The following is a 25,133-nucleotide window of genomic DNA, read 5'->3' on the forward strand; positions in this document are numbered from 1 at the left end:
GGACACAGTACACAGGACACTGCACACAGTACACAGGACACTGCACACAGGACACTGCACACAGTACACAGGACCCTGCACACAGTACACAGGACCCTGCACACAGTACACAGGACCCTGCACATAGTACACCCCCTGCACATAGTACACCCCCTGCACATAGTACACATCCCCTGCACATAGTACACACCCTGCACATTGTACACACTGCACATAGTACACAGGACACTGCACATAGTAGACACTGCACATAGTAGACACTGCGTATAGTACACCCCCTGCACATAGTACACCCCCTGCACATAGTACACACTGCACATAGTACACATCCTGCACATAGTACACAGGACCCCTGCACATAGTACACAGGACACTGCACATAGTACACCCCCCTGCACATAGTACACCCCCCTGCACATAGTACACACCCCCTGCACACAGTACACTCTGCACACAGTACACACTGCACATAGTACATCCCCTGCACACAGTACACCCCCTGCACATAGTACACACCCCCTGTACATAGTACACACTCTGCACACAGTACACACTGCACATAGTACATCCCCTGCACACAGTACACCCCCTGCACATAGTACACCCCCTGCACACAGTACACACCCTGCACATAGTACAACCCCTGCACATAGTACAACCCCTGCACATAGTACACACACTACACATAGTACACACCCCCTGCACATAGTACACAGGACACTGCACATAGTGCACACAGTACACCCCCTGCACATAGTACACCCCCTGCACATAGTATACACCCTGCACATAGTACACACTGCACATAGTACACACTGCACATAGTACACACCCTGCACATAGTACACACCCCCTGCACATAGTACACACCCCCTGCACATAGTACACACCCCTGCACATAGTACACACCCCTGCACATAGTACACACCCCTGCACATAGTACACACCCCTGCACATAGTACACACCCCTGCACATAGTACACCCCCCTGCACATAGTACACCCCCTGCACATAGTACACACCCCCTGCACATAGTACACCCCCTGCACATAGTACACCCCCCTGCACATAGTACACACCCCCTGCACATAGTACACCCCCCTGCACATAGTACACACCCCCTGTACATAGTACACCCCCTGCACATAGTGCACACCCCCTGCACATAGTACACACCCCCTGCACATAGTACACACCCCCTGCACATAGTACACCCCCTGCACATAGTACACCCCCTGCACATAGTACACACCCCCTGCACATAGTACACACCCTGCCCATAGTACACATTACACATAGTACACACTGCACTGTTTTGATAAATGTGGGCTATCAGTGATACCGCAATGTTCCATCATATACTGCAATACTGGCTGGGATTATATTATACAGTGTATTACCCCTCGCTGACAGCAGGTGGCAGCACAGTAATAGAAATACATCATAGAGAATGTTCAGTGATTGGAGATACATATCAATGTGTCCGGGAGAGATAGGAAATAAAATCAGCTATAATCTGCTTATTTATTGTAAAAAGTATTAATAGGATGGTTACAGTTATATATATGCATTCTAATATATAAAGCTGAGTGTGTGTATGTATATGTATGTATGTGGGTGTGTGTATGTATATATGTGTATATTGTGTGTGTATGTATATGTATGTATGTGGGTGTGTGTATGTATATATGTGTATATTGTGTGTGTATGTATATGTATGTATGTGGGTGTGTGTATGTATATATGTGTATATTGTGTATGTATGTATATGTATGTATGTGGGTGTGTGTATGTATATATGTGTATATTGTGTATGTATGTATATGTATGTATGTGGGTGTGTGTATGTACATGTATGTATGCATGTGTGTGTATGTACGTGTATGTATGTGGGTGTGTGTATGTACATGTATGTATGCATGTGTGTGTATGTACGTGTATGTATGTGGGTGTGTGTATGTATATGTATGTATGTGGGTGTGTGTATGTACATGTATGTATGTGGGTGTGTGTATGTACATGTATGTATGCATGTGTGTGTAGGTACATGTATGTATGTGGGTGCGTGTAGGTACATGTATGTATGCATGTGTGTGTATGTACGTGTATGTATGTGGGTGTGTGTATGTACATGTATGTATGTGGGTGTGTGTAGGTACATGTATTAATGGGGGTGTGTGTAGGTACATGTATGTATGCATGTGTATGTATGTACGTGTATGTATGTGGATGTGTGTATGTACATGTATGTATGTGGGTGTGTGTATGTACATGCATGTATGTGGGTGTGTGTATGTACATGTATGTATGTGGGTGGGTGTAAGTACGTGTATGTATGTGGGTGTGTGTATGTACATGCATGTATGTGGGTGTGTGTATGTACATGTATGTATGTGGGTGGGTGTAAGTACGTGTATGTATGTGGGTGTGTGTATGTACATGTATGTATGTATGTGGGTGTAAGTACGTGTATGTATGTGGGTGTGTGTATGTACATGTATGTGGGTGTGTGTATGTATATGTATGTATGTGGATATGTGTTTGTACATGTATGTATGTGGGTGTGTGTATGTACGTGTATGTATGCATGTGTGTGTATGTACGTGTATGTATGCATGTGTGTGTATGTACATGTATGTATGTGGGTGTGTCTATGTATATGTATGTGGGTGTGTGTATGTACATGTATGTATGTATGTGGGTGTGTGTATGTACATGTATGTGGGTGTGTGTATGTATGTATGTGGGTGTGTGTATGTATATGTATGTATGTGGGTGTGTGTATGTACATGCATGTATGTGGGTGTGTGTATGTACATGCATGTATGTGGGTGTGTGTATGTACATGTATGTATGTGGGTGGGTGTAAGTACGTGTATGTATGTATGTGGGTGTGTGTATGTACATGTATGTATGTGGGTGGGTGTAAGTACGTGTATGTATGTGGGTGTGTGTATGTACATGTATGTGGGTGTGTGTATGTATATGTATGTATGTGGATGTGTGGATGTACATGTATGTATGTGGGTGTGTGTATGTATATGTATGTGGGTGTGTGTATGTACGTGTATGTATGCATGTGTGTGTATGTACGTGTATGTATGCATGTGTGTGTATGTACATGTATGTATGTGGGTGTGTGTATGTATATGTATGTGGGTGTGTGTATGTACATGTATGTATGTATGTATGTGGGTGTGTGTATGTATATATGTGTATATTGTGTATGTATGTATATGTATGTATGTGGGTGTGTGTATGTACATGTATGTATGCATGTGTGTGTATGTACGTGTATGTATGTGGGTGTGTGTATGTACATGTATGTATGTGGGTGTGTGTATATACATGTATGTATGTGGGTGTGTGTATGTACATGTATGTATGTGGGTGTGTGTAGGTACATGTATGAATGGGGGTGTGTGTAGGTACATGTATGTATGCATGTGTATGTATGTACGTGTATGTATGTGGATGTGTGTATGTACATGTATGTATGTGGGTGTGTGTATGTACATGCATGTATGTGGGTGTGTGTATGTACATGTATGTATGTGGGTGGGTGTAAGTACGTGTATGTATGTGGGTGTGTGTATGTACATGCATGTATGTGGGTGTGTGTATGTACATGTATGTATGTGGGTGGGTGTAAGTACGTGTATGTATGTGGGTGTGTGTATGTACATGTATGTATGTGGGTGGGTGTAAGTACGTGTATGTATGTGGGTGTGTGTATGTACATGTATGTGGGTGTGTGTATGTATATGTATGTATGTGGATGTGTGTATGTACATGTATGTATGTGGGTGTGTGTATGTACGTGTATGTATGCATGTGTGTGTATGTACGTGTATGTATGCATGTGTGTGTATGTACATGTATGTATGTGGGTGTGTCTATGTATATGTATGTGGGTGTGTGTATGTACATGTATGTATGTATGTGGGTGTGTGTATGTACATGTATGTGGGTGTGTGTATGTATGTATGTGGGTGTGTGTATGTATATGTATGTATGTGGGTGTGTGTATGTACATGCATGTATGTGGGTGTGTGTATGTACATGTATGTATGTGGGTGGGTGTAAGTACGTGTATGTATGTATGTGGGTGTGTGTATGTACATGTATGTATGTGGGTGGGTGTAAGTACGTGTATGTATGTGGGTGTGTGTATGTACATGTATGTGGGTGTGTGTATGTATATGTATGTATGTGGATGTGTGTATGTACATGTATGTATGTGGGTGTGTGTATGTATATGTATGTGGGTGTGTGTATGTACGTGTATGTATGCATGTGTGTGTATGTACGTGTATGTATAAATGTGTGTGTATGTACATGTATGTATGTGGGTGTGTGTATGTATATGTATGTGGGTGTGTGTATGTACATGTATGTATGTATGTGGGTGTGTGTATGTACATGTATGTGGGTGTGTGTATGTATGTATGTGGGTGTGTGTATGTATGTATGTGGGTGTGTGTATGTATATGTATGTGGGTGTGTGTATGTACATGTATGTATGTAGATGTGTGTATGTACATGTATGTATGTGGGTGTGTATGTATATGTATGTATGTGGGTGTGTGTATGTATATGTATGTATGTGGGTGTGTGTATGTATGTATGTATGTACATGTATGTATGTGGGTGTGTGTATGTATATGTATGTGGGTGTGTGTATGTATATGTATGTATGTGGGTGTGTGTATGTACATGTATGTGGGTGTGTGTATGTACGTGTATGTATGCATGTGTGTGTATGTACATGTATGTATGTATGTGGGTGTGTGTATGTACGTGTATGTATGCATGTGTTTATGCTTTTGTGTCCTCTCTATATTATTACTGACTGAGTTATAACAAATGCTTATTACTTTTACAATCAGCAGGAAGGAATAGACGAGCCGGAGCCGACACCACAGGATATTCCTCTGTGACCACAGAGCAGGTGTAAGTATTCACAGCTCTGCAGCTCATCTCTGGGGAAGGAGAGACCAAAGGGGGGACCTGTGTTATGTTCCTCCACAAGTTAGGACGAGACAAAGGAGATATCCTAGCAGTCCATGTTACAGGGGAGAGTTATAGGATCCAGATACCCTCTAGTAACAAAAAAGAACGAGCCATCTCCAGCGCAGACACTGAGGTCTCCTAAAATCCAATTCTTTATTAGTGATACAGCAAACGTTACATCGGGTAAAACACAGACTTGCGATCGAGGCGTTTGGGCTGAGCACCTAAGGCCGGCGGCACACGTGGCGTTTTGAATCCGTTTTTGGGACATTTTTCAGCAGTCCCTTAATGGGTTTCTTAGCCGTTTCAATTAGGATAATTGGTAAAACGGGTCAAAAGCGCAGGTGTTATTTAACGGACTGTTTAAAAACGGCCCAAAAACGTGTTCAAACATTTATGTGTGCCCCCGGCCTAAAGTGACGCGAGCGAGACGACACATTAAGGCTACATTCACACTGTAGCATAGCGGGCACACGGCAGTGCCGGGGAGAGGAGGAGGGGGGAGGTGAGCGCCCCTCTCCGTAGGAATATATGGCGCACTGTGCCGTATTCCAGAGAGAGATATGACAGGTCCTATTTTTCTACTGGGTACGGAGCGGTACAATGCCGCACATGTGGTGAACCGTACCGCTCCCGTTGGGCACGGTGAGCCCATTGCCATGTATGGGGGACGTATATCGTCCGTATATATGCCCCCCATATGTTTGTGTGAATGTAGAGGTTTATGGTATCAGACACGTGGCGTCTGATGCGAGTCTTCCCTGGACAGATCGTGCACCCTACATACTGAACCCGAAATGTAATACAAGCAGCTATGTAAATCACATGAGACAATGGGGCAGATTTACTTACCCGGCCTATTCGCGATCCAGCGGTGCGTTCTCTGCGCTGGATTCTGGTCCGGCCGGGATTTATTAAGGCAGTTCCTCTGCCGTTCACCAGGTGGCGCTGCTGCGCTGAAGAGCATCGGAACGCACTGGAATATACCGAGCCGGGCTGAGTGATGGTAAGTACAAGCTCCGCGACAGATTTTCCGTTTTTAAATGCGGCGGTTTTTCCGAATCCGTCGGGTTTTCGTTCGGCCACGCCCCCCCGATTTCCGTCGCGCGCATGCCGGCGCCGATGCGCCACAATCCGATCGCGTACGCAAAAATCCCGGGGCAATTCAGGGAAAATCGGCGCAAATCGGAAATATTCGGGTAACACGTCGGGAAAACGCGAATCGGGCCCTTAGTAAATGACCCCCAATGTGTCAGTTGATAAAATTCTTTATATTGAATGTAGTGTGTGTAGTGTAGGAGGTGAAGGTCTCCCCTCTGTGTATATAGTTACTCGCTTTGTATTCTCTACATGGAAAAAGTTAGGGGGGGGGGGGGGGGCGACTATCATAAAGTATTATATAGAGAATCCTATTGGATATTTGTTTAGGGCACTGGACACACAGAGCACTGAGCCCCCGACACGTTCCCATTACCAGTTATTACAGTGTGACCTGCTACTGAGATATTGGGGGTCATTTACTAAGGGCTGATTCGCGTTTTCCCGATGTGTTACCCGAATATTTCCGATTTGCGACGATTTCCCCTGAATTCCCCTGGATTTTGGCGCACGCGATCGGATTGCGGCGCATCGGCGCTGGCATGCACGCGACGTAAATCGGGGGGGGGATTCAGAAAAACCGCCGCACTTAAAACAAAAAATGTGTTGCGGAGGTTGCACTTACCTTCACTGGGAATAGGCTGGTGAACTCCAGTGCGTTCCGATGCTCTTCAGCGCAGCAGCGCCACCTGGTGGACGGTGGAGGAACTGCCTTATTGAATCTCGGCCGGACCCGAATCCAGCGCAGAGAACGCGCCGCTGGATCGCGAATGGACCGGGTAAGTAAATCTGCCCCATTAGCTATTCATGTCACATGTGATGGACATTGCCGTCATATTACTGTGTTTTGTGCAATGTTGTAATATTATATCACATAATATCAGCCCGATGGCTCATCGTAACGTTTGCTGTATCAGTAATAACCTCAGTGTCTGCGCTGGAGTTTGTTCTTCCCTGTCTGCTGATGCCTTTGCCTTGGGCACTCGGAGCGAATCAACGTCTCATCAGGTGAGAAGAGAATGAGCTGAATAGTATCAGGGACGAGACCTGAACGCCGAGGCCAAAGCTTCTTATTCTTTTTATTATTTTTTTTTATTTATTGCACAATAAATACAGTGTTTAAATATATGACATAAAAAAAGAAAAAGAAACACTGTTTGGTGTACATCTTACATCTAGTGCATTTTTTCTTCCCCTCTAAGAAAACCCACCCCAACCCCCCAATTGGTTACGTTCTTATTCCTAATCCATACCAACATACCTTAATAATAAACTTCTTAAAAACCACTCTGAAAAAAAAAAAGGGATTCTCTCTCTAGCCCCGCCCCCCCTCCCATCACTCCCCGCCCCCTCCTCCCATCACTCCCCGCCCCCCCTCCCATCACTCCCGCCCCCCTCCCTCACTCCCCGCCCCCCCCTCCCATCACTCCCCGCCCCCCCCCCCTCCCATCACTCCCTGCCCCCCCCCCTCCCATCACTCCCTGCCCCCCCCCTCCCATCACTCCCCGCCCCCCCTCCCATCACTCCCTGCCCCCCCCCTCCCATCACTCCCTGCCCCCCCCCCTCCCATCACTCCCTGCCCCCCCCCCTCCCATCACTCCCTGCCCCCCCCCTCCCATCACTCCCCGCCCCCCCCTCCCATCACTCCCCGCCCCCCCCTCCCATCACTCCCCGCCCCCCCCTCCCATCACTCCCCGCCCCCCCCTCCCATCACTCCCTGCCCCCCCCCCTCCCATCACTCCCCGCCCCCCCCCCTCCCATCACTCCCCGCCCCCCCCTCCCATCACTCCCCGCCCCCCCCTCCCATCACTCCCCGCCCCCCCCCTCCCATCACTCCCCGCCCCCCCCCTCCCATCACTCCCCCCCCTCCCATCACTCCCCCCCCCCTCCCATCACTCCCCGCCCCCCCCTCCCATCACTAACCCGCCCCCCCCCTCCCATTACTCCCCGCCCCCCCCTCCCATCACTAACCCGCCCCCCCCTCCCATTACTCCCCGCCCCCCCCTCCCACCACTCCCCCCCCCTCCCATCACTCCCCCCCCCTCCCATCACTCCCCCCCCCTCCCATCACTCCCCCCCCCTCCCATCACTCCCCGCCCCCCTCCCATCACTCCCCCCCCCTCCCATCACTCCCCCCCCCTCCCATATTTCAGCTTCTTATTCTAACAAAATGTCCCCTTGGTTTTACTTTCAGTTTCATGTCTCCATATAAAGGAGGAGGAGGAAGAGCGGGAAATAACCTGATAGACTTGTTTACAATCATGGAGAGAAGAGCCTCATACCCCCCGTCCTCTCCAGCACCGGAGGCGTCACTGCTGCTCAGTAAGTGACAGGAGAGGGAATTATATATACACAGATTATCACAGGCCAATAGAATAACACCAGACGTATCTAATCCTGTAGATACAGTGCAGGAGCCTATCGGGGGGGATTGCGAATACGAGTGGGACTAGATTCCTGTACATAGGGGGCAGTATTATAGTAGTTATATTCCTGTACATAGGGGGCAGTATTATAGTAGTTATATTCCTGTACATAGGGAGCAGTGTTATAGTAGTTATATTCCTGTACATAGGAGGCAGTATTATAGTAGTTATATTCCTGTACATAGGAGGCAGTATTATAGTAGTTATATTCCTGTACATAGGGGGCAGTATTATAGTAGTTATATTCCTGTACATAGGGGGCAGTATTATAGTAGTTATATTCCTGTACATAGGAGGCAGTATTATAGTAGTTATATTCCTGTACATAGGGGCAGTATTATAGTAGTTATATTCCTGTACATAGGGGGCAGTATTATAGTAGTTATATTCCTGTACATAGGGGGCAGTATTATAGTAGTTATATTCTTGTACATAGGGGGCAGTATTATAGTAGTTATATTCCTGTACATAGGAGGCAGTATTATAGTAGTTATATTCCTGTACATAGGGGGCAGTATTATAGTAGTTATATTCCTGTACATAGGGGGCAGTATTATAGTAGTTATATTCCTGTACATAGGGGGCAGTATTATAGTAGTTATATTCCTGTACATAGGAGGCAGTATTATAGTAGTTATATTCCTGTACATAGGGGCAGTATTATAGTAGTTATATTCCTGTACATAGGGGGCAGTATTATAGTAGTTATATTCCTGTACATAGGAGGCAGTATTATAGTAGTTATATTCCTGTACATAGGGGGCAGTATTATAGTAGTTATATTCCTGTACATAGGAGGCAGTATTATAGTAGTTATATTCCTGTACATAGGGGCAGTATTATAGTAGTTATATTCCTGTACATAGGGGGCAGTATTATAGTAGTTATATTCCTGTACATAGGGGGCAGTATTATAGTAGTTATATTCCTGTACATAGGGGGCAGTATTATAGTAGTTATATTCCTGTACATAGGGGGCAGTATTATAGTAGTTATATTCCTGTACATAGGAGGCAGTATTATAGTAGTTATATTCCTGTACATAGGGGCAGTATTATAGTAGTTATATTCCTGTACATAGGGGGCAGTATTATAGTAGTTATATTCCTGTACATAGGGGGCAGTATTATAGTAGTTATATTCCTGTACATAGGGGGCAGTATTATAGTAGTTATATTCCTGTACATAGGGGGCAGTATTATAGTAGTTATATTCCTGTACATAGGGGGCAGTATTATAGTAGTTATATTCCTGTACATAGGAGGCAGTATTATAGTAGTTATATTCCTGTACATAGGGGCAGTATTATAGTAGTTATATTCCTGTACATAGGGGGCAGTATTATAGTAGTTATATTCCTGTACATAGGGGCAGTATTATAGTAGTTATATTCCTGTACATAGGGGGTAGTATTATAGTAGTTATATTCTTGTACATAGGAGGCAGTATTATAGTAGTTATATTCTTGTACATAGGGGGCAGTATTATAGTAGTTATATTCTTGTACATAGGGGGCAGTATTATAGTAGTTATATTCCTGTACATAGGGGGCAGTATTATAGTAGTTATATTCTTGTACATAGGGGGCAGTATTATAGTAGTTATATTCCTGTACATAGGGGGCAGTATTATAGTAGTTATATTCTTGTACATAGGGGGCAGTATTATAGTAGTTATATTCTTGTACATAGGGGGCAGTATTATAGTAGTTATATTCTTGTACATAGGGGGCAGTATTATAGTAGTTATATTCTTGTACATAGGGGGCAGTATTATAGTAGTTATATTCTTGTACATAGGGGCAGTATTATAGTAGTTATATTCTTGTACATAGGGGGCAGTATTATAGTAGTTATATTCTTGTACATAGGGGGCAGTATTATAGTAGTTATATTCCTGTACATAGGGGGCAGTATTATAGTAGTTATATTCCTGTACATAGGGGGCAGTATTATAGTAGTTATACTCCTGTACATAGGGGGCAGTATTATAGTAGTTATATTCCTGTACATAGGGGCAGTATTATAGTAGTTATATTCTTGTACATAGGGGGCAGTATTATAGTAGTTATATTCTTGTACATAGGGGGCAGTATTATAGTAGTTATATTCTTGTACATAGGGGGCAGTATTATAGTAGTTATATTCTTGTACATAGGGGGCAGTATTATAGTAGTTATATTCTTGTACATAGGGGCAGAATTATAGTAGTTATATTCCTGTACATAGGGGGCAGTATTATAGTAGTTATATTCCTGTACATAGGGGGCAGTATTATAGTAGTTATATTCTTGTACATAGGGGGCAGTATTATAGTAGTTATATTCCTGTACATAGGGGGCAGTATTATAGTAGTTATATTCATGTACATAGGGGGCAGTATTATAGTAGTTATATTCCTGTACATAGGGGCAGTATTATAGTAGTTATATTCTTGTACATAGGGGCAGTATTATAGTATTTATATTCTTGTACATAGGGGGCAGTATTATAGTAGTTATATTCCTGTACATAGGGGGCAGTATTATAGTAGTTATATTTCTGTACATAGGGGGCAGTATTATAGTAGTTATATTCTTGTACATAGGGGCAGTATTATAGTAGTTATATTCCTGTACATAGGGGCAGTATTATAGTATTTATATTCTTGTACATAGGGGGCAGTATTATAGTAGTTATATTCCTGTACATAGGGGGCAGTATTATAGTAGTTATATTTCTGTACATAGGGGGCAGTATTATAGTAGTTATATTCTTGTACATAGGGGCAGTATTATAGTAGTTATATTCCTGTACATAGGGGGCAGTATTATAGTAGTTATATTCCTGCACATAGGGGGCAGTATTATAGCAGTTATATTCTTGTACATAGGGGGCAGTATTATAGTAGTTATATTCCTGTACATAGGGGGCAGTATTATAGTAGTTATATTCCTGTACATAGGGGGCAGTATTATAGTAGTTATATTCCTGTACATAGGGGGCAGTATTATAGTAGTTATATTCTTGTACATAGGGGGCAGTATTATAGTAGTTATATTCTTGTACATAGGGGCAGTATTATAGTAGTTATATTCCTGCACATAGGGGGCAGTATTATAGCAGTTATATTCTTGTACATAGGGGGCAGTATTATAGTAGTTATATTCCTGTACATAGGGGGCAGTATTATAGTAGTTATATTCCTGTACATAGGAGGCAGTATTATAGTAGTTATATTCTTGTACATAGGGGGCAGTATTATAGTAGTTATATTCTTGTACATAGGGGGCAGTATTATAGTAGTTATATTCTTGTACATAGGGGGCAGTATTATAGTAGTTATATTCCTGTACATAGGGGGCAGTATTATAGTAGTTATATTCCTGTACATAGGGGCAGTATTATAGTAGTTATATTCTTGTACATAGGGGGCAGTATTATAGTAGTTATATTCCTGTACATAGGGGGCAGTATTCTAGTAGTTATTGAAGGAAAAAAAGAAAAGAAAAGTAATGGTATCGGCTCACCCCAATGTAGCAGCAGCTTGTGTTCGACGTGAGATCAGGCCAGGTGCACGGAATGTTCCCACTCACTGGTCCGGCAGTCCACAGTGATATGCTTCATAATGAAAGGAAAACGAAGGAAAAAAGGGTCGGGAATCCGGCAGCCATACAAGAATGTCCAAGGGTAAACGACTTCTTAAAAAAGTATTCCAAAAAGGTTTATTTCAACAAAGTTAAAAACATCACTAGCCCACATGCTAGGATATGGACACAGAGGCAGGCAGACAAAAGAAACACAGCACAGTGTGGTGGAGGTAACGCGTTTCGGACTTTGTAAGCTTCTTAGTCCTTAATCATACCTGTCAAACTTCTAATCCCTGCTGGAGTTAAGTAGAATAGCTAATGGGTGTGTGTACGTCTGTTCAGGTGTGGGGATAGAACCACACCCCCACAAAGGTGGGGGGGAGTGAAGTGTAGCGAACTGACTGACAGGATGTGAGTTTTAGTAGAAATACAAAAGATCCTGTCTGTGGTTTAACCCTTTGGGGTAACGAGTGTCTAAATTCAAAATCCAATAAGCTTCTTTAGATAGAAGCTTTTTCTTCCAATCCCCTCCTCTCATGGGGCGAGATACTTGCTCAATAGCAGTCACTAGCATGCCCTTCATGTTGCCTGAATGCACTTCTTTGAAGTGTTTTGAAATACCCGACAGGTTACGGGTGCTGGAAATAGTTTTGGGGTTAGCCCCTGTGACATGTTCACTGATTCGGTCTTTGAGCTTTCTCATGGTACATCCTATGTATTGTAGCGAACATCTGGAGCACTGGATGAGATAGACTAGATGTGTAGATTCACAATTCATGTAAGTTCTTATGTTGTAAATGATATTCTTATGAATAGAGGAGAATTGTGTAGTTTTGTTAATGTATTTGCATACGTTGCAGCGCAAACCTCCACAACAATAACTACCTGTGGTTTGCAACCATGTTTTATTATGTACAGTGTTGGTGAAAGTATTGGGAGATAGGATATCACCTAGAGTTTTAGCTCTTGTGGACACAAATGAAACTCCATTGTCTAAGATCTTTCTGAGTGTAGGGTCACGGTTAAGGAGAGGTAAATGTCTCTTAATGATGTTAGTGATGTCATAAAATTGTGAACTGAATTCTGAGCTGAATGTAAGTTTGGGACTATCTTGTTTATTTTTAGGTAGAGTTTGTAGATATGCAGATCGAGTTTTTTTGTTGACAATATGCATGGCCCTTTTACAGGAATTTTTGGAGTAGCCCCTGGCTTTGAGGCGCTGGGTGATGGTGTAACATTCTTCCTTATACTTTGACTCTGTGGTACATGCTCTCCTGGCTCTGACAAATTCCCCGATGGGGAGATTCTTAACAGTATGAGGGGCATGGCAGCTAGTGGAGTGTAGCAGGGTATTACCAGATGTTTTTTTGCGAAACAATGATGTTTGAACCTGGCCTGTTATATTGTCTCCAACTAAAGTAATGTCAAGGAATGGAATGGTATGTTTCTCAAATGCACAAGTGAATTTTAGATTATAGGGATTCTTGTTGATGTACTCCATAAAAGGGATGACTGTCTCCTGGTCGGAATTCCAGACCAGGAGACAGTCATCAATGTATCTGCCGTACCATGTTATGTGGCAAGAGAAGGGGTTAAGAGGTGAAAATAAGTAATGTTCTTCCCATAGAGCCATATAAAGATTCGCTAACGAGGGCGAGAAACTAGCCCCCATAGGACAACCCAGTTTTTGGATGTAATACTTGGTGTTGAAAATGAAAAAATTGTTGGATAACAAAAAAGTCAAGACAGAAATCATATAGTCCTGTAACACAAGATCATAATTGCTGAACTTTCTGAGATGGTATTCCAGAGCTTGGTTACCTATCCAACCAAGTATACCTCAAGGCAGGCCAACCTCGGCATAAGTCAATTTTGAGGAGAAAACCAAAAAATAGAAAAATAAAACCTAAAGTTACCTTTTCATCCTCTGAGTGTGAATCGGAACCAAACTCTGACATGTCAGACACTGAAAGAAATACCAGTACTGCCACCATGTCAAAAAACGACAGAGCCAGGGGAAACAAACCCCCAAAAAAACACGACGAGCGGGTAGGAAACACCCCAAAAGACATCCAACCCAGAAGTTACACGACACGTCAAACGAAAAAATGATTCATTCTATAGATTCAGAAACCTATAACCCTACCACCCAGGATTCCACCACATATATACAGAATACAGAATCCACAGGTAATTGCAAGGAAAGAAGCCAGACCTCTCATTCTACAAGTGTTATCAATATTTCAGCATGCACCTTAACCAAGGATCAGATCAAGGTACTTAATAAAGGTCTGTCGTTTGCACCTACTAACAACATGAACTTGTACAACACAATTAAGGACGTCAATAAATTTATGCGCCTCCTAACAGTAAAAAGATATTTTTTCAATAACGCAGAAAATATTACTGATACGGACATCAAGCATATTCCAGCAGCGATAAACAACAAAGGCCAAGAAAGATTCCATCTCAAAAACTCGTTTGAGGAAAATGTCACACTATTAACCCTACTTGAACTGGACACAGTGGAGACACAGTCAATTCCAATGCTCAACACGTCTCATTTAGTTAGCACAAAAAACGCTTCCTTTTATCCAGTATCAAGTAGAACAATGGAAATGGATCTCTTCCAGGAGATCATCGAAGAAGAACTTAAGGAACTGTCCGTCAACTCCATGACCATACAGCCAAGATCTAACCTTACACAACAAGAATACAGAGCCATAAACCAACTTAAAAGAAATCCATACATTTACATACGTCCCTCCGACAAAGGGGGCTCTGTAGTAGTTCTTGACAAATCTCTGTATCTCCAGGAAGTCGAAAAAATGTTAAATGATACCAGCACTTACCAGAAATTGTCATCAGATCCTACAACCACTATCATGAAGAATCTTCAATCCTTGCTAGACGAAGGACGACTTCTGGGCATTCTGGACGATAAAATTGTTCAATTCTTGCTACCTAAAGATCCAGTTACCCCCTCACTCTACGCCTTACCTAAGACACATAAGTCTAATTTTCCACCTCCGTTTAGACCCATTGTCTCAAGTGTAGGCTCATTAAACGAAAGGCTGGGCATCTGGCTCGACAAACTCCTACAGCCTCTAGTTTTGCGTCTCCCTGGTTTTTTACAAGACTCAAAAGCGGTACTTTCAGTCATGGACAATTTCACCTGGTCTTCTTCTTCCAACTGGCTTACATGTGATGTAGTCGCATTGTACACGTCTATCTCGCATAACCTGGCTAACCAAGCTCTGGAATACCATCTCAGAAAGTTCAGCAATTATGATCTTGTGTTACAGGACTATATGATTTCTGTCTTGACTTTTTTGTTATCCAACAATTTTTTCATTTTCAACACCAAGTATTACATCCAAAAACTGGGTTGTCCTATGGGGGCTAGTTTCTCGCCCTCGTTAGCGAATCTTTATATGGCTCTATGGGAAGAACATTACTTATTTTCACCTCTTAACCCCTTCTCTTGCCACATAACATGGTACGGCAGATACATTGATGACTGTCTCCTGGTCTGGAATTCCGACCAGGAGACAGTCATCCCTTTTATGGAGTACATCAACAAGAATCCCTATAATCTAAAATTCACTTGTGCATTTGAGAAACATACCATTCCATTCCTTGACATTACTTTAGTTGGAGACAATATAACAGGCCAGGTTCAAACATCATTGTTTCGCAAAAAAACATCTGGTAATACCCTGCTACACTCCACTAGCTGCCATGCCCCTCATACTGTTAAGAATCTCCCCATCGGGGAATTTGTCAGGGCCAGGAGAGCATGTACCACAGAGTCAAAGTATAAGGAAGAATGTTACACTATCACCCAGCGCCTCAAAGCCAGGGGCTACTCCAAAAATTCCTGTAAAAGGGCCATGCACATTGTCAACAAAAAAACTCGATCTGAATATCTACAAACTCTACCTAAAAATAAACAAGATAGTCCCAAACTTACATTCAGCTCAGAATTCAGTTCACAATTTTATGACATCACTAACATCATTAAGAGACATTTACCTCTCCTTAACCGTGACCCTACACTCAGAAAGATCTTAGACAATGGAGTTTCATTTGTGTCCACAAGAGCTAAAACTCTAGGTGATATCCTATCTCCCAATACTTTCACTAATACTGTACATAATAAAACATGGTTGCAAACCACAGGTAGTTATTGTTGTGGAGGTTTGCGCTGCAACGTATGCAAATACATTAACAAAACCACACAATTCTCCTCTATTCATAACAATATCATTTACAACATAAGAACTTACATGAATTGTGAATCCACACATCTAGTCTATCTCATCCAGTGCTCCAGATGTTCGCTACAATACATAGGATGTACCATGAGAAAGCTCAAAGACCGAATCAGTGAACATGTCACAGGGGCTAACCCCAAAACTATTTCCAGCACCCGTAACCTGTCGGGTATTTCAAAACACTTCAAAGAAGTGCATTCAGGCAACATGAAGGGCATGCTAGTGACTGCTATTGAGCAAGTATCTCGCCCCATGAGAGGAGGGGATTGGAAGAAAAAGCTTCTATCTAAAGAAGCTTATTGGATTTTGAATTTAGACACTCGTTACCCCAAAGGGTTAAACCACAGACAGGATCTTTTGTATTTCTACTAAAACTCACATCCTGTCAGTCAGTTCGCTACACTTCACTCCCCCCCACCTTTGTGGGGGTGTGGTTCTATCCCCACACCTGAACAGACGTACACACACCCATTAGCTATTCTACTTAACTCCAGCAGGGATTAGAAGTTTGACAGGTATGATTAAGGACTAAGAAGCTTACAAAGTCCGAAACGCGTTACCTCCACCACACTGTGCTGTGTTTCTTTTGTCTGCCTGCCTCTGTGTCCATATCCTAGCATGTGGGCTAGTGATGTTTTTAACTTTGTTGAAATAAACCTTTTTGGAATACTTTTTTAAGAAGTCGTTTTACCCTTGGACATTCTTGTATGGCTGCCGGATTCCCGACCCTTTTTTCCTTCGTTTTCCTTTCATTATAGTAGTTATATTCTTGTACATAGGGGGCAGTATTATAGTAGTTATATTCCTGTACATAGGGGGCAGTATTATAGTAGTTATATTCCTGTACATAGGGAGCAGTATTATAATAGTTATATTCTTGTACATAGGGGGCAGTATTATAGTAGTTATATTCCTGTACATAGGGAGCAGTATTATAATAGTTATATTCTTGTACATAGGGGGCAGTATTATAATAGTTATATTCCTGTACATAGGGGGCAGTATTATAGTATTTATATTCCTGTACATAGGGGGCAGTATTATAGTAGTTATATTCTTGTACATAGGGGGCAGTATTATAGTAGTTATATTCCTGTACATAGGGGACAGTATTATAGTAGTTATATTCTTGTACATAGGGGGCGGTATTATAGTAGTTATATTCTTGTACATAGGGGGCAGTATTATAGTAGTTATATTCCTGTACATAGGGGGCAGTATTATAGTAGTTATATTCCTGTACATAGGGGGCAGTATTATAGTAGTTATATTCCTGTACATAGGGGGCAGTATTATAGTAGTTATATTCCTGTACATAGGGGGCAGTATTATAGTAGTTATATTCCTGTACATAGGGGGCAGTATTATAGTAGTTATATTCCTGTACATAGGAGGCAGTATTATAGTAGTTATATTCCTGTACATAGGGGGAAGAATTATAGTAGTTATATTCTTGTACATAGGGGGCAGTATTATAGTAGTTATATTCCTGTACATAGGGGGCAGTATTATAGTAGTTATATTCTTGTACATAGGGGGCAGTATTATAGTAGTTATATTCCTGTACATAGGTGCAGTATTATAGTAGTTATATTCTTGTACATAGGGGGCAGTATTATAGTAGTTATATTCCTGTACATAGGGGGCAGTATTATAGTAGTTATAATCTTGTACATAGGGGGCAGTATTATAGTAGTTATATTCCTGTACATAGGGGGCAGTATTATAGTAGTTATATTCCTGTACATAGGGGGCAGTATTATAGTAGTTATATTCTTGTACATAGGGGGCAGTATTATAGTAGTTATATTCTTGTACATAGGGACAGTATTATAGTAGTTATATTCCTGTACATAGGAGGCAGTATTATAGTAGTTATATTCTTGTACATAGGGGGCAGTATTATAGTAGTTATATTCTTGTACATAGGGGGCAGTATTATAGTAGTTATATTCCTGTACATAGGGGGCAGTATTATAGTAGTTATATTCTTGTACATAGGGGGCAGTATTATAGTAGTTATATTCCTGTACATAGGGGGCAGTATTATAGTAGTTATATTCCTGTACATAGGGGGCAGTATTATAGTAGTTTTATTCCTGTACATAGGGGGCAGTATTATAGTAGTTATATTCCTGTACATAGGGGGCAGTATTATAGTAGTTATATTCCTGTACATAGGGGGCAGTATTATAGTAGTTATATTCCTGTACATAGGGGGCAGTATTATAGCAGTTATATTCCTGTACATAGGAGGCAGTATTATAGTAGTTATATTCCTGTACATAGGGGGCAGTATTATAGTAGTTATATTCCTGTAAATAGGGGGCAGTATTATAGTAGTTATATTCCTGTACATAGGGGGCAGTATTATAGTAGTTATATTCTTGTACATAGGGGGCAGTGTTATAGTAGTTATATTCCTGTACATAGGGGGCAGTGTTATAGTAGTTATATTCCTGTACATAGGGGACAGTATTATAGTAGTTATATTCCTGTACATAGGGGGCAGTATTATAGTAGTTATATTCCTGTACATAGGGGACAGTATTATAGTAGTTATATTCCTGTACATAGGAGGCAGTATTATAGTAGTTATATTCCTCTACATAGGGGGCAGTATTATAGTAGTTATATTCTTGTACATAGGGGGCAGTATTATAGTAGTTATATTCTTGTACATAGGGGGCAGTATTATAGTAGTTATATTCTTGTACATAGGGGGCAGTATTATAGTAGTTATATTCTTGTACATAGGGGGAAGTATTATAGTAGTTATATTCTTGTACATAGGGGGCAGTATTATAGTAGTTATATTCTTGTACATAGGGGGCAGTATTATAGTAGTTATATTCTTGTACATAGGGGACAGTATTATAGTAGTTATATTCTTGTACATAGGGGGCTGTATTATAGTAGTTATATTCTTGTACATAGGGGGCAGTATTATAGTAGTTATATTCCTGTACATAGGGGGCAGTATTATAGTAGTTATATTCTTGTACATAGGGGGCAGTATTATAGTAGTTATATTCCTGTACATAGGGGGCAGTATTATAGTAGTTATATTCTTGTACATAGGAGGCAGTATTATAGTAGTTATATTCCTGTACATAGGGGGCAGTATTATAGTAGTTATATTCCTGTACATAGGGGGCAGTATTATAGTAGTTATATTCTTGTACATAGGAGGCAGTATTATAGTAGTTATATTCTTGTACATAGGAGGCAGTATTATAGTAGTTATATTCTTGTACACAGGGGACAGTATTATAGTAGTTATATTCTTGTACATAGGGGGCAGTATTATAGTAGTTATATTCTTGTACATAGGGGGCAGTATTATAGTAGTTATATTCTTGTACATAGGGGGCAGTATTATAGTAGTTATATTCCTGTACATAAGGGACAGTATTACAGTAGTTATATTCTTGTACATAGGGGGCAGTATTATAGTAGTTATATTCCTGTACATAGGGGGCAGTATTATAGTAATTATATTCCTGTACATAGGGGGCAGTATTATAGTAGTTATATTCCTGTACATAGAGGGCAGTATTATAGTAGTTATATTCCTGTACATAGGGGGCAGTATTATAGTAGATATATTCTTGTACATAGGGGACAGTATTATAGTAGTTATATTCTTGTACATAGGGGGCAGTATTATAGTAGTTATATTCCTGTACATAGGGGGCAGTATTATAGTAGTTATATTCCTGTACATAGGGGGCAGTATTATAGTAGTTATATTCCTGTACATAGGGGGCAGTATTATAGTAGTTATATTCCTGTACATAGGGGACAGTATTATAGTAGTTATATTCCTGTACATAGGGGGCAGTATTATAGTAGTTATATTCCTGTACATAGGGGGCGGTATTATAGTAGTTATATTCCTGTACATAGGGGGCAGTATTATAGTAGTTATATTCTTGTACATACTGGGCAGTATTATAGTAGTTATATTCCTGTACATAGGGGCAGTATTATAGTAGTTATATCCCTGTACATAGGGAGCAGTGTTATAGTAGTTATATTCCTGTACATAGGGGGCAGTATTATAGTAGTTATATTCTTGTACATAGGGGCAGTATTATAGTAGTTATATCCCTGTACATAGGGAGCAGTGTTATAGTAGTTATATTCCTGTACATAGGGGGCAGTATTATAGTAGTTATATTCTTGTACATAGGGGCAGTATTATAGTAGTTATATCCCTGTACATAGGGAGCAGTGTTATAGTAGTTATATTCCTGTACATAGGGGGCAGTATTATAGTAGTTATATTCTTGTACATAGGGGGCAGTATTATAGTAGTTATATTCCTGTACATAGGGGGCAGTATTATAGTAGTTATATTCCTGTACATAGGGGGCGGTATTATAGTAGTTATATTCCTGTACATAGGGGGCGGTATTATAGTAGTTATATTCCTGTACATAGGGGGCAGTATTATAGTAGTTATATTCTTGTACATACTGGGCAGTATTATAGTAGTTATATTCCTGTACATAGGGGCAGTATTATAGTAGTTATATCCCTGTACATAGGGAGCAGTGTTATAGTAGTTATATTCCTGTACATAGGGGGCAGTATTATAGTAGTTATATTCTTGTACATAGGGGCAGTATTATAGTAGTTATATCCCTGTACATAGGGAGCAGTGTTATAGTAGTTATATTCCTGTACATAGGGGGCAGTATTATAGTAGTTATATTCTTGTACATAGGGGCAGTATTATAGTAGTTATATCCCTGTACATAGGGAGCAGTGTTATAGTAGTTATATTCCTGTACATAGGGGGCAGTATTATAGTAGTTATATTTTTGTACACAGGGGGCAGTATTATAGTAGTTATATTCTTGTACATAGGGGGCAGTATTATAGTAGTTATATTCCTGTACATAGGGGGCAGTATTATAGTAGTTATATTCTTGTACATACTGGGCAGTATTATAGTAGTTATATTCCTGTACATAGGGGCAGTATTATAGTAGTTATATCCCTGTACATAGGGAGCAGTGTTATAGTAGTTATATTCCTGTACATAGGGGGCAGTATTATAGTAGTTATATTCTTGTACATAGGGGCAGTATTATAGTAGTTATATCCCTGTACATAGGGAGCAGTGTTATAGTAGTTATATTCCTGTACATAGGGGGCAGTATTATAGTAGTTATATTCTTGTACATAGGGGCAGTATTATAGTAGTTATATCCCTGTACATAGGGAGCAGTGTTATAGTAGTTATATTCCTGTACATAGGGGGCAGTATTATAGTAGTTATATTCTTGTACATAGGGGGCAGTATTATAGTAGTTATATTCCTGTACATAGGGGGCAGTATTATAGTAGTTATATTCCTGTACATAGGGGGCGGTATTATAGTAGTTATATTCCTGTACATAGGGGGCGGTATTATAGTAGTTATATTCCTGTACATACTGGGCAGTATTATAGTAGTTATATTCCTGTACATAGGGGGCAGTATTATAGTAGTTATATTCTTGTACATAGGGGGCAGTATTATAGTAGTTATATTCTTGTACATAGGGGGCAGTATTATAGTAGTTATATTCCTGTACATAGGGGGCAGTATTATAGTAGTTATATTCCTGTACATAGGGGGCAGTATTATAGTAGTTATATTCCTGTACATAGGGGGCAGTATTATAGTAGTTATATTCCTGTACATAGGGGGCAGTATTATAGTAGTTATATTCTTGTACATAGGGGGCAGTATTATAGTAGTTATATTCTTGTACATAGGGGGCAGTATTATAGTAGTTATATTCCTGTACATAGGGGGCAGTATTATAGTAGTTATATTCTTGTACATACTGGGCAGTATTATAGTAGTTATATTCCTGTACATAGGGGCAGTATTATAGTAGTTATATCCCTGTACATAGGGAGCAGTGTTATAGTAGTTATATTCCTGTACATAGGGGGCAGTATTATAGTAGTTATATTCTTGTACATAGGGGCAGTATTATAGTAGTTATATCCCTGTACATAGGGAGCAGTGTTATAGTAGTTATATTCCTGTACATAGGGGGCAGTATTATAGTAGTTATATTCTTGTACATAGGGGGCAGTGTTATAGTAGTTATATTCCTGTACATAGGGGGCAGTATTATAGTAGTTATATTCTTGTACATAGGGGGCAGTATTATAGTAGTTATATTCCTGTACATAGGGGCAGTATTATAGTAGTTATATCCCTGTACATAGGGAGCAGTGTTATAGTAGTTATATTCCTGTACATAGGGGGCAGTATTATAGTAGTTATATTCTTGTACATAGGGGCAGTATTATAGTAGTTATATCCCTGTACATAGGGAGCAGTGTTATAGTAGTTATATTCCTGTACATAGGGGGCAGTATTATAGTAGTTATATTCTTGTACATAGGGGCAGTATTATAGTAGTTATATCCCTGTACATAGGGAGCAGTGTTATAGTAGTTATATTCCTGTACATAGGGGGCAGTATTATAGTAGTTATATTCTTGTACATAGGGGGCAGTATTATAGTAGTTATATTCCTGTACATAGGGGGCAGTATTATAGTAGTTATATTCCTGTACATAGGGGGCGGTATTATAGTAGTTATATTCCTGTACATAGGGGGCGGTATTATAGTAGTTATATTCCTGTACATACTGGGCAGTATTATAGTAGTTATATTCTTGTACATAGGGGCAGTATTATAGTAGTTATATCCCTGTACATAGGGAGCAGTGTTATAGTAGTTATATTCCTGTACATAGGGGGCAGTATTATAGTAGTTATATTCTTGTACATAGGGGGCAGTATTATAGTAGTTATATTCTTGTACATAGGGGGCAGTATTATAGTAGTTATATTCCTGTACATAGGGGGCAGTATTATAGTAGTTATATTCCTGTACATAGGGGGCAGTATTATAGTAGTTATATTCCTGTACATAGGGGGCAGTATTATAGTAGTTATATTCCTGTACATAGGGGGCAGTATTATAGTAGTTATATTCTTGTACATAGGGGGCAGTATTATAGTAGTTATATTCTTGTACATAGGGGGCAATTTTTATTAGTATAAACAAACAAAATACATAGTACATTCCAATCAGAATTTAACAGAAATCATACATTGAAATTAATAAATAAATGTATAATAAGTAACTTAAATGTCCATCATTGGTTAAAGGGAAAAGGATTAAACATAATTACACGATGCATTAGTCCAAACATATATTTCTCCATAACTTCCTATTCGCATCTCTTTTCCCAATCTCTATGTATCTGATCCACCTGAGCTCAGACATTATAAGTGTGACTGCGGTCATGTGCTGGAAGGTCTCGCTGTGGATGGAGACTCGGGTCCTGTTGTGCCAGTGATAATACTTTATGGTGGTGATAATGAGGTACATGGTCTCACTGTTGATGCCATCTACATGTGATGTTACCCCATAGATGATATCTGGGTAGCTTAGAGACTGTAGACGTGGTATCCTAAGCCTGCGCGACACCTCCTGCCATATCTGCCTCCCTCCCTGGCACTCGGTGGTAAAGTGCTCCATGGTCTCCTCTTGGTGACATCCTAAGGGACACATACGGTCAGGGAGGCTCAGGAATTTTAAATTGCCCCTAACAAAGAGCCTCCCATGCAGGGACAACCAGGTGATGTCAAATAATTTTGCAGGAAGCCTAGGACTATTCAGAAACTTCAGACTCTCCTGCAGGGCGGCCGTTGTGCAGTCCCTCAGAGCTGGCTGTAATGTATAGAATGATCTACAGACACTCATATAAAGGTCCTTCCAGGTCTTACTCTCCAGATAGGTCTTATCTATTCTCCACTTTTTCAAACACCTGAGACCATACTCCAGATACTGGGGGAGGAAGCCAGGAGTCCATCGGCCCCTCTTGAGACTGCCGCCTCGCACCCAAGACTCTGCAAAAGGCAATATCCAGTCCCTGACACTACTTACCCACAGGAGACTGTTATTTGAGTCCAGGCAGCCAAAATTAACTTTCAGAAACATGGAGTCAAAGAAAACCCTTGGATTTAACATATCCAGTCCACCCTCTCTCCTCCGTAGGTAGGTTATCCCTCTATTTACTGGGTTCAACCTGTTCCCCCATAAAAGTTGGAAGAACAGGCTAAAGAGCCTAGCGGAGAAAGATTCTGGCAAAGGAAAGACGACAGAGACGTAAAGGAAGACAGGGACCAGGTAAGTCTTCAGCAGAGTAACCCTTTCTCTATAGGTCAGCCTCCAGTTCTTCCATCGCTGAACCTTTACATTTCCGGTTTCCAATTTCTCTTCCCAATTTAGTTTGGCATTATCTTCCCTCCCAAATTTAACCCCAAGGATTTTAATATGGGTGGAGGCCTTGGCGAACTGTGGCAGATCAAAGCCAGGAGCAGCATCCAATGTCCAGAAAGCCTGACTCTTCTCAAGGTTGACCAGAGACCCGGAGGCCTCTGAGTAACTTCTGATGGCTGCAGATAACATCTCCACCTCACGAGGTTCAGATATCACCACAGTCACATCATCCGCGTAGGCGACTACCTTCAAAGGCAAGCAATGGGGGACAGGCACCCCCTGAAAATCACACCGCTGCAGTGATCTCAGGAACGGGTCGATAGCAAACACATACAGCAGTGGACTCAGGGGGCAGCCCTGTCGCACCCCGGCCTCTACCCTGAAAGTGTCCCCCTGCCAACCATTGATCAGAGGAAAGCTCTTCGCCTCTCTGTATAAAGTT

The 25,133-nt window shown here is 41.1% G+C and overlaps 1 protein-coding gene across 1 annotated transcript in view; it reads left to right on the forward strand.

Annotated features, from left to right (window-relative positions):
- The first annotated feature begins 4,822 nt into the window (after positions 1 to 4,822).
- LOC140108406 (uncharacterized) overlaps positions 4,823 to 25,133 on the forward strand; it is a 96,474-nt gene continuing 76,163 nt past the window's right edge. Inside the window, exons 1-2 of the mRNA XM_072131717.1 lie at positions 4,823 to 4,953; positions 8,306 to 8,433. Of these exons, the coding sequence (XP_071987818.1) occupies positions 8,310 to 8,433 (124 nt within the window). The 5' untranslated portion in view covers positions 4,823 to 4,953; positions 8,306 to 8,309. The remainder of the gene's footprint in view (positions 4,954 to 8,305; positions 8,434 to 25,133) is intronic.

This window comes from Engystomops pustulosus, unplaced genomic scaffold (assembly GCF_040894005.1).
Source record: "Engystomops pustulosus unplaced genomic scaffold, aEngPut4.maternal MAT_SCAFFOLD_127, whole genome shotgun sequence".
NCBI classification, from domain to species: domain Eukaryota; kingdom Metazoa; phylum Chordata; class Amphibia; order Anura; family Leptodactylidae; genus Engystomops; species Engystomops pustulosus.